This window comes from Cygnus atratus, chromosome 11 (genome assembly GCF_013377495.2).
Source record: "Cygnus atratus isolate AKBS03 ecotype Queensland, Australia chromosome 11, CAtr_DNAZoo_HiC_assembly, whole genome shotgun sequence".
In the NCBI taxonomy this organism is placed as follows: domain Eukaryota; kingdom Metazoa; phylum Chordata; class Aves; order Anseriformes; family Anatidae; genus Cygnus; species Cygnus atratus.
Window position 1 is genome coordinate 19,293,253 of NC_066372.1, and position 11,250 is coordinate 19,304,502.

Here is an 11,250-nt window from a genome sequence, read left to right on the forward strand (position 1 = left end):
TGATTCTCACACGTTTTCTTTGGACTGATCAAATCCATGTATAAAATAATAGTAGCTGCCTTTTAGGACACTTTTACCAGTGATTTCAGTTATCTAGTAACCACATTCTTGGGAGTCTTGGGAGGCCAAAAGCCACAAGGAGTGAGGCCTGTGATGGCATTTTCTTTCTCTCCTCACATGTACTAAGTAATTTCCACCCATCATCCACTACAGTAACCAACCTTGGGACACGTTCTAGTTTCCAGGCCTGACTGAAGCCACCACAGACTAACTACACTTAAGAAAGCACTGATGCAAGTAAAGGGCCCCTGTTTCAATAGGAAGTTCTCCAACCTGTAATTAAAGAGGCCCTAGAAAGTAAACAGGACAAGAAAATTTGAACACTTTGAGTCTTAATCTGTAGAAGTTCCCAAACTGGCGACTTCACATTCTTTCAGTGCCAGTACTGGGAAAGTCTGTCTGCAGTGGAGCAATGTTGTGATCATAGGCAGCGTATTCGGAAGCCCCAGTACTTGCCACTTTAAGCTGCTGAGCAGCATGCGTGAGCTGAAACGCTGCATCAGGATGAGCTGTGTCAGGAAGCAGGGTGCACTCCCGCTCCAGCATGTCTGCCACACCTTTCAAGAGGTCCAAAAAGCCAAAGGCCAGAGCTGCCTTTCGTAAACGGTTAAGTTCCTGCAAAAAACAAGAACTCCGTTTAAAGCCACTGTGACCCTTTATTTATTTATTTATTTATTTTAAAGGCAAGCTTATTCACTGTAAGGAAAATAACCTGAGTAATCAGTAGAGCTGCTGGCAACTGCCCAGCTGCTCACTGCATGAAAATGTTTCAGGGCTGAGGGTTATAGTGGCACAGCTAAATAGCTGGTTTTCCCTTCATCCCTTCTTAGAAACTTTTTACTTCTTCCTTCGCCCTTCTGTGCATTCAGCTATTGTGCCTGCCTGTTCCCCCTGTGTCCCAGCTGGGAGTGGCTTCCAGGCTGGGCTTCACTGACTGCTGCCTCTAACCACAGCGTCCAGCAAAATGTATTGATTTTTCTTCACTGTAAACTGTGATGAGTGCTTCTGTGCATTTAGTCAGTGTATTCATTCTTCAAGTCTCTGGGGCTACAATAATAAATTGCTTCAGTACTTCGCTTACAAGAGGACCAACAATTACTTCCAGCTACAGTCTCGATTACAGACTGTTACGATGTGGCCAGGAGTGCCTGGAATTTTGTGTTTTTCTGCTTCAGTTACAGAAAAAACATAGGAGATACTCTGAGATTCAGAATGACAGATGTGCTCTTATTCCTCTCTTGCTCCCTCAGTCTATTTCTGCCTGGACAAAAGCATAAGATCTGCATACAAGTTCACCATCAAAGCAGCAGGGATTGTGAGGAGCACCTGTAAACGTGGTATGTCTATATCACCCTGACAGAGAATAATACGATGTCAGAAAACCAGACTCCCTTGTCTAACCATCACTAATCTGTAAAATGGACCCACGATAACTCTTTACAGAACACTGTGTGTGTCTGCAGAACCCTACAATCTCAGCATAGAAGATCCCACAGACACAGACAGCATGTGCTCCTCTGTCAGATGCACCACTATCACTACAGATCAAATTTGGGCAGACCTGTAACATTACTCACCTTATAGAAGGTTTGAGTTTTTTCAGGGAGTTTCCTTGCATTTCTCAAGATCTTCTGTACATCAGTCTGCAGAAAACAAATAAAATATTCTTGGCAGCTGTTGGGAAAGCTGCAGAAAAAAATCCCCAACTATATTGATAAATAATCCTGACCATTGACAAGACTGCAGCTCACAAAGGCTGAAACATAAACGGTAATTATACTAAATCCAATAAACTAAGCCAGATGCTACACTGGAGATGCGGCTTTCATTAAACAGCATAAGCTTTCTGATTGCATTTTAATCATGACATTTTAAAGAGTTTATAAAAAAACACAAAGCAATTACATTAAATGGACAACACACAGACTGCAATTTGCTGCTTAGATAGCTGCTGCTGCTCACAGTAAAGCACCAAATCCAAAACCTGTATCGTTACCTGGAGGCCACTCGGTTTAATCCATACAGTAACATTCTGTGCATAACTGCGCTTGTTCTTGGGTTGCAAGGGAAAAGGGCTCTTATTGTCATCATCTCCATATGGATTTTCTTTTGCATCTGGAAGAAAAAAGGAAAAAGACTTAGTGAGTAATATCTGCCCAGGTCATTCACACAAGAAAATACTGAATGCGCAAGAGTTATTCAAATGAGTGTAACCAGTACCTGAAATAGGTCCAAGCTGTGCCATCTTCCCAAGCCACGGAAGGGGCTCGGGACCAGGTTCAAAGAGTGACATCATGAGGTTTGATTTCTTCTTGCTATCAGCTTGTGAATAGAGCATTCCATACCACTCTGGCCTATTGAAAAGAACAAATCCCAAAGGCTGAAAAAAAAACTTTATATCCCTCTTAACCCAGAATTTGCCTCCCTTCCACTGTGTGTATTTGTAATTTATACTGGCAGAAAGATATCTACTGTTAAAAATCCATGGCTTTACCTAGTAATGGAGAATTCTTTACAGAGTAAAGCATAAATGAGCAGAGTAAGAGAGATTTTTCAGGCAGACATCCAGCTCCATACCCCAACTGGACGACAGCCACCATGCCTTCCACTTTCAGGCTCCCATGTAACAAAACACAGAAGTTGGGGATTTTCCCAGCAATCTGATTAGCTGAATTCTCATCTTCGGTGTCGTCTGTGATCCCAGGTCCCACCTCATCACCTTCTGAGGAAGGAAAGCAAACAAAGAGATGACGTAAAAATAAATTCAGTCTCACTAGTTCTAATTCCATGATGCTTACCACCCTGTATCCTCTGCCATGAAGCATCTTCAACACAGAGCACAATTCTGTGAAGCTACTTTTTAAATGCTTGCGTATTTTTCTTTCTTAAGAAAGGCTCTTGTTCTCCCCACACCCATGCTATTGTGAGAACTGATGGTATTTTACTATTAGACTTTCCGAACACAACCACCAGCACTTCTCACAGCAGCAAAGGCTGAAAAGACTACCGCTTTCTAACCTTACAGCTACCTGGTCAGAGGTCTCCTCTGATCCACTCACAGGCCTCTTTGTATAATCACTCCCTAGCTTGTGTCAGTCAAAATGAGTTGGGTTAACAAAGACTCACTTTTTTATTTGTTCAAGTTACCCAACTCATTCCCAGCATGCAAGCAACCCGAGGGGAGGGCATGTAATTCCAGGTAAAGGAGCAATAAAAGGCAGATAGAAGTGGCAGGGACTGGCAAATTCCTCTGCTGCAGCTGGATGAGACTGAATCAAAACAGGCATGTTGGACAAGCCAGCCTTTAATTAATCCTTTTATAGAATAAACAGCTGTTAACTGTTGGGACAAATGTTATAAAACTCTATAAAGTTACATAATTATTCTATTGCATTCTATTCCCGAAACTTCACAACGTTAATAAATAACTCTGCAAACAAAACCTCAGCTTCGAAGAAACGAGAAGGGAAATCCAAAAGTACCAAGAGTCTTGCAATGGATAACACGGCTGCTTCTGAAACTAAAGTATCCTGAATTTCAAGTCCACCTCTCCTATGCAATTTGTGGTAATTATGAGAAATTTGAAGTGTTTTAGCAGCTGGAATACAGCTGTGATTTAACTCTTAACGTCTTCTAAGGTGAAAGACCTAGCAGGCTAAGAGCACTAAAAGAGATGAAAGCACATCTGGTGCTCTCATTCTTCTTTACCAGGAGAAATCTCACTTTCTTTTTACTCCACTCCAAGGCCATGACAAAAGGACACGGGAAACCTTTCTTAGCACACACTGATGCAGGCAAGTAGCTGCAAGTCAGTGATATGCTTAACCATTGCAGCCTACACATGATACATATATACTTGGACCCAGTGAGTAGTAATTAATGCTCGAGCACTACTAAGCAACCTTTTTGTTATTAAGATCAGATTTTTCACAACAAATCATTCCAAGAAGCAATTAGAAGCAGACCTTAAGTCTTCATCTTGCACCACTTACTTCATGACCCATAACTATTTGTAGTTTTTAGTTCAGTATGCTCTGTTAATAATGATGGTATAAGGGCACTGATCCCTCTACTAATTCACCTCTTCGTGTACATGTGAATTGTCTGAAGAGCACACTATTCAAAAAAAGACAGAGCTTGTGTCCAAAGTTTTAATTTTAATGTAACCATGAAAACGTGTCCTTAGAAACATTTGGCACTTCGATAACGCGTGAAACTTTTGCTTCTAATTGAAACCACAAAGGCCATTACAGGGGAAGCTTAAAGCAGTTTTTTGCTACAAGACAATTTGCTTACCTCTGTTAAGTGCAATAGGTAGCACCAAGTGTCTGGATAAGACAGGAGGGCTAGAAATGTCAGCTATATCTACAAAACCAACAATTTCTAGATCTGTGGGGAGAAAACAGGTTTAAGTCTAATTAGAAATAGAATGTATTCAGTCAGTTTAACATCACCACTTCTTACACCGCTGTTTCTGAAGCGGTGACTAAGGTAGCACAACCGAATCCTGACCTTGACTGGGGTCTCTAGCTGTTAATATGACAAACATTCATACGTACATGAATGTGAGAGCAATTTTGATGCTACAATTGAAACTTCACTCTTGAAGCAAAGCAGTGAAGCTCAGTGTGTTCTCCCCAAGGGGTGTGTACCTATCCATTCACAAGTCACAGGCATGGACTAGCTACAGACTACCTGCCGTTCATGGGTGCAGTGTCCAGTAACGGGAAAGCTGAGAAAGGTTTTCTTTGCAAAATTGTTTTTAAAAATAAGCCAGCATTGGTGAGAAATGCTAGGATGACAAACAATAAAGACAGTGCAAGTACATGGTGAGATTTATAAAGTGTCTGTCTCACCAACTCTTCCCAACTTTACTCCTAGTGGACTCCCTGAAGAGGCCTCCAGGAAGATGTTAGCTTGTCTCATCTGAGAACAAGGGGTCTTTTTGATAATGGCAACTCTAATATAAAAACACAGCCCCTTCTCCAATACACTACTTTAATCCTCTGTTAATCTTACGAAGGTATTTGCGGAAAGCAGCCTGTGGCTCTCTTCCACAGTCCCTATCCCTAGAAATTGGCTTGCTAAGTTTTAAAAGTGCCTCTGCTCTACTCCAGCCCTTTCACCAGGTACACGTCTGAAACAGGATGAGGTTTTCGTCCCCTGGAGCCATATATACCAAGAAATTACATGATCAGTGATTGATCTTCAGAGAGAGAAAGTGGGTGCAACAGTAACTGTACAGGAAAAGAGATGGTAGTGAAAAGGTAGAAATCAAACAGATTTAATTAAAAAGCAATAAAAAAATGTTACCTGTATTAATTGCTTTAGGAATGGGGTCTATTTCCTCATCTATAATGAAAGGTTCTGGTCTGGGAAATACTTGCACATCAGATGTTAAGTGGCCACACTTGAGAACAGCATGGAATGGTGTATAAGCCAGGTCTATTAGCTTTCTAGAACAAGATCAGTTATCTTTAAGGAAAAAATAATACATATCAAATGAAAATAGTTTGTCTAAAGCATGCTAACTAAGCTCCCAAAACTGTGCGTGTGACTACAGTCAGTTCTGGCATTGCCAAATTATGAAACAAAGCAGCACATTATCATATTGATGGCAAATTAACAAGTCATCTGGAAATTAGTAACTTCTACCTGCCAATCATAACAGATCTTATGGTTTGGTTACAGAATGATTAAAATAAATACTGACCCTGAACAACAAAGGTCAAGATTAAAATTTAGTTAACAAGATCATATGCTAAAAGAAGAAAAAAAAAGAACACCCCATATCATCAGATTTTTGTTACGTTTGTTTTCCTTTACAGATACTAACTGGAAACCTTCCCAAAAGCGTATTACCTAAAGGTCTACTAACCCAAACATAGACTGGACATTCTTCAGGCAAAGTGGTCCATCAATGGTAAAAATTTGCCCTTCCCCATTGTTTAAATCTATGAGCCGTTCCAGGCAGTCCAAGGAATCCGTGCTCTGAAGCTGCGCAAGCATAAAGTGAAATGTTTTTGTTAAGCTTTTTTACTATGTTTTTCTTAACCAGGGTGTTTTCAGAAAATATACACAACACAGTAAAATTTTATCTTACTTCTTTCTGCATAAACCAATATTCTTTTTCTCCCAGAAAATGTACTCCTTACGTTGCATTTATATTATAGCAAATGCAGTATTTGACCCAGAAACACAAAATACATTGCTTTTTCCTATTAGGTTCTGCTTCAAAAAGCAACCAATAATCACAGAAGCTCTCAGTCTTTAAGAGCACCGGAATACCTTAAATATTAGTGTTTTATTCGTAATTCTAAGTTTCTAGCTCCTTCAAGATGATTTAATTTTTAAGAGGAAAAGAATACAAAAGTGCGTTTTGTGCTGACATGATCATTAGATCAGATAAGAACAATAATTATCCAGTGTTAACGATGAAAAAAAAGCATATGTGAAAGGCATCACCTCTTCAAGATTTGCCATGCACATGACATACAACTTGGACGGGAATGGGAAAGGCAGTGGAAATCGGTTGCTTTCACTCCTCTGGTTGTGAGTAGCTAGTGAGTGTCGCAGAGAGCCTCTGCCGATCCCCAAGCAGCCATCAGTGACGAGAACAACCTTGAACGAGAGAGGATAGATTAGCATTTCCAAATAGAGACTTGTTTCTACCTGTGGAGGACAACTACATAACATTTCAGGAGTCTTCCTAGCAGCACGAGCTTCTATTCTGAAAAGCCCTGTTCACGTGGGCATTTCCTCCGCTGAGCTGACTAAAGAATCGTGAGTAAACTTTCCAGAACCAGGCACATAAATGAGAAATGATAGGTTTAACCACTGCAATTAAATTACGTGCATGATAAATATACGTTTCATTGCAATTAGGCAGTTGCACTGAAAATTGAATTCTATGGCTAGAAACACACCGTGCTGTGCAGGAACATAGCCAGTTTTAAATGTACACTAGAACTACCGTGATTACACAGCCAAAAAAGCAGTCTGCTGCTAGTGGATTTGGGAACTTCAGGTTTACCTTCGGATGGAAGATAAAGGCCAACTATGATCATTTCTTTGCAGAAGCTGGAAGGCAACTCAAGTTCCACTACAGGCCACAGAAGCCATAAAAAGGTAGTATTAATTACTGTAATTCTTTGCTAACGAATACAGCTGCAGTATGCTCACATTTTGCAGCAGAACTATGAAGGCTAAAATAGACATTTTTCCATTTAATTGCAAGTCCACTGTCACTTCTTGTAGCAATCTGCCCTAATAGGTTACCTTGAACAATGGAATTCTACACACACAGCTGAGACCCAGTCATTTCCAGAGGAGTAAAATAACTGCTCTTTCAATGCTGCACAGCTACACCAGGCATTATTTTTTGGCTGAGAGGTAAGGAAAATCAAATCCAACTGGAACTCAGCGGGCATCTGTTACAGCCAGATTTTTACTCTCTCTTAATCCTCAATCTCCCCACTAACCATCTGAACTGTTGCTCAGCAGCAATGCTTTTTACTATTACAAAATTCTGCACAGTACATTCCCCGCTGCCTTTCATCACCCAATAACCTGAAGTTCCAGTACAGCAAAAAATGACACAAATGAGAGAAAAAATTGTTGAGATCTAATCTATGCTTGGCTTTTACATCTTTCTAGTTCTTTGTGTTGAATAACTCCTTTTCCATGGTGCCTTTTATCCTGGTTAGATTACGAAGCACTGTCTAGACAATCAACTTCTATCCTCTTTCTCCTAAAGGAATATTGCTTGTGAGATGTTCCTAGCTCACTGAGGTGCAAAATTACTGAATTTATATCCTAACCCAAAGAGCAACAGCCTCTTAGTAGCTCGGAAAATTGAGGGCTAAAAGCAGACTCTGCCATAAGAGACAGCAAATTCAGAAGGCTGAGAGCTGCAAAGGCTGGATGGAGTGTGCGAGCAGATGCACGCTGAATGACTCACTAGGGAGAGAAGACAGATCAAAACACACTCAGCCGTACTCTGTGCTGTTGTCTGAGACCTGGAACTGTTAGAAGCCCTGGAAACCATCAGGTACCAGAGCAGAAAGGTTACTGTAGGTGTGACTATACTCCTTCCAAACTGACCAAGGGTCCTGGGAAAGAACACCACATCCAGATCAAATGCCAAGCCTTCAAGATAGTACTTTTGAGACAGGTTTTACAACTTACAGGTGTGTAAATGGAACATCACTGATACGCAGAACACTTTTCTGTCCAATGTGGTGTTGTAGTGGAGAGAACTGTCTAGTTTTTCACTTCTTGATGTTTTAATAAATACTACTTTCTGTGCATATCCCAGATATATCTAAAATACTAATTCTTCATCTTCCTCTAGTACCAGAATGCCTGTGAGTATTCAAAGTTTTCACATTATATTTACATTTCCTTCTGCAACTTACAGGGAGTATTAAGGATATGCTATATCCTGTGAACAGTGAAAATCAAACATACCTGGCAAGGAATCGCTGCACCCCATTCTTGTTGAACAATATTGCAAACCCCAAGCAGTGCTGACTCTAAACAGGTTTTGTCATAATCATCCATGTTACTTAGGGCTTCCTGTAAGAACAAACACCACGGTTATTGCTGGGTGAAATATCACTACCAGCAAACATAGAAAAAATATTCACAGTTTCGTGGCAAGCCAGTAGGTTTGCTTTGTAACACAACTGCATTGCAACACAATACAACAGGCTATATGCTAACATACGACCTGCAAAGATTAAAAAAGAGAGAGAAGAAATTGTGAACAGTATCATGAGACAGCTACAACAGCTGGCTTTGAAGGAACTCTACTATCTAGAAAGTTTGGGAGAAAAAAAAAATTTTTGCATGTCTCAAAGAAAAACAGGAAAGTAAAAATCTGAATCAATGTGTAACTTGAAGTACTCATTTCCAATTCTACTCCGTAACATATGAGCAGTAACAACCTTTTGCATTCCTGAACGTTCCAGCCGAACAGCTCCAAACATACTGCAAAACACCACCTCGTTGCTCAAAGTGAGTTGCATTTCTTTCCTGCACATAGGCCCACTGAAAAGACCATGAAGACGTGACACTTCAGAGCCCCAGGTTTAGTGGCCTCACAATGCAGCTCAATGGAATTTAGCTTAGAAAATGCTCCCAGGTGCCAGAAAAACTCCAACTTCTCACAGATTCATAAAGTAGGCTACAAGGAGCTTGTCTCATGAAAACACTTCAGCAGAGAGTAACAGAATCCAAAACTCATATCCTGTTTCTATAACCGTAAACCAGCTTTTCTTCTTAAAATGAAAACTTCACACTTAACACCGCATAGTAAGAAGGGTGCAGCTGTAAAACTAACATGGTAGGGGAGCTTGCTTGAATTCTTGGCTTTCAGAAGTTCCCAAAGAAGGGAAAAATTAACCAAAAAGAATGTACTGGCATTCAAATGGTAAAATAAAAACCTAACAGAGAGTATCTTGTAAAATCTGTTGCACAACTGAAAACCTAATAAATACATGGTGACCTATGACAGCGACGTATCATTCCTTCTTAATAGTATATATGACAACCAGCTACACATTTACAATTTTTATTGGACTGAAACTTTCAGTGCCTTACAGCATTCATATCAAATTTCTCTCTCAGACTCTATCTTTTCCATGGTCTCTCCACTTCCCAACACATCTGCAAGGCCTAAAATCCCTTTGTTCTCATTCTCACCCTGTTTCAACTGTTATGCACTGTTAAAAACCATCTTCTCTCTACCAAATCACTGGACTCAAAACCTTTCTAAACGCTCCTGTCTGCTGCATCATTTATCAAGAGTAAATCAACAACTACAGAAAAAAGTATGTCACAAAACCTTCAGCCCTTTCTTCTTGGTTTTCTCCATCCCTACTTTTAACTTAATTAACAATGCTTCAGAGGTCACCTGCAAAGGTATGATTTGTTAAGTAGTGAAACATTTCACATGCATTGATTTCACATATCTTTAAAATAAGGATAAAATGCTTTATTTAAGACCCTGTGTACAGGACAAGATGAAATCACACAACTTTTTTTTTTTTTTTTAAATATTGACAACTTGACTGCGTTGGGGTTTCACGCACCCTACCTGCAGTGTGTTGTAATCTCTTGTAAATGGCACCATCAGCTCCCAGAGCGACGAAAACACCACCAAGGCCGTGAACTCCAGCTTGTAGTTGGTCGCCATGTGCTCGAAGAGCATGGTCAGGCCGTGGACCGCCAGGTGCTTCCGCTGGTACTCCTCGGAGCCCTCCACCGACACCGGCCGAGTCATGGAGAGCGACACGTCCATCACCACCACCGTCGGCATGATGAGCTGCTCCTCTCAGCTACCACAGCAGAGAACGGAGATCCACTACGTGATGGAAAAAAAAAGGCCACAAACAATTATCAAACAACAGCTATGGGGCAACACGTCTTGCTCTGACCCTGCGAGGCTCACCCCACACCAGCCCTTGCCCTCTGCAGAAGGGGAAGCCACAATTAAGTTTTATGCCCAAAACAGGGGTTTTAGCACAGATTATGGCAGAAAATGAACCAAAAGCGCAGGATCTGCTCCTGGGTGGCTGGGAATGCCTGGCAGCAGCGTGCCCGGCCTAGGCCGAGCCTCGGCAGGCAGAGGAGCGGCAGGGACCCCCCGAGAACCCCGGGGACCCCAGAGAGGGCAGCCCCCTCCTCAGCGCTCCCTCCCCACGGAGCCTTCCCCGCTCCCCCCGGGGACGACTCGGGAGGTTTCGTGGATTCCCATCCCTGCGGCACCGGTGGTGCTGGAGGTGCAGGAGGTGGTGGTGGAGGTGCCCGGAGAAGGGGGAACGGAGGCTCCCCCGCGCTCACCCCCAGCCCGCCCGGCCGCCATGGGTCCGCCGCACAAAGCGTTCCCCGGAACGACGCGGCCGCGGCTGGAAGGGGCCGGGCTGGGCCGGGGCTGCCGGAGAGGACGGGGACGGTGCCGGGCCCGCTCCCCACAGCCTCCCGAGCCCGCTCCCCGCAGATATCGGCCCCAAAGCCCCCTCAGAAGCGGCCGGGCTGGGCCCGGCAGCGCCCGGTTGGGGTCTCAGCCTCCACCCCACCTCTCCACGATGCCGAGCCTGGGACCTCAAAACCCCTCAAACTGTTGATTTCAGCCAACAACCTTCAGCTGTGTGGTATTTCTGCGGTGCAGAGCGTACAGCGTTGTTT

General features: G+C 42.4%; 1 protein-coding gene across 1 annotated transcript; it reads right to left on the bottom strand.

Annotated features, from left to right (window-relative positions):
* Positions 1-371: 371 nt before the first annotated feature.
* On the bottom strand, positions 372-11,032 carry INTS14 (integrator complex subunit 14). Its single transcript, XM_035554582.2, has 12 exons — positions 10,906-11,032; positions 10,160-10,426; positions 8,530-8,637; positions 6,526-6,681; positions 5,939-6,057; positions 5,374-5,516; positions 4,357-4,449; positions 2,638-2,782; positions 2,281-2,414; positions 2,057-2,175; positions 1,638-1,703; positions 372-675 (listed from the first exon to the last, which is right to left on the bottom strand). The coding sequence occupies exons 2-12, from the start codon at positions 10,379-10,381 to the stop codon at positions 424-426; spliced, it is 1,557 nt and encodes a 518-aa protein (XP_035410475.1). The 5' UTR covers positions 10,382-10,426; positions 10,906-11,032; the 3' UTR covers positions 372-423.
* Between the last annotated feature and the right edge of the window lie 218 nt (positions 11,033-11,250).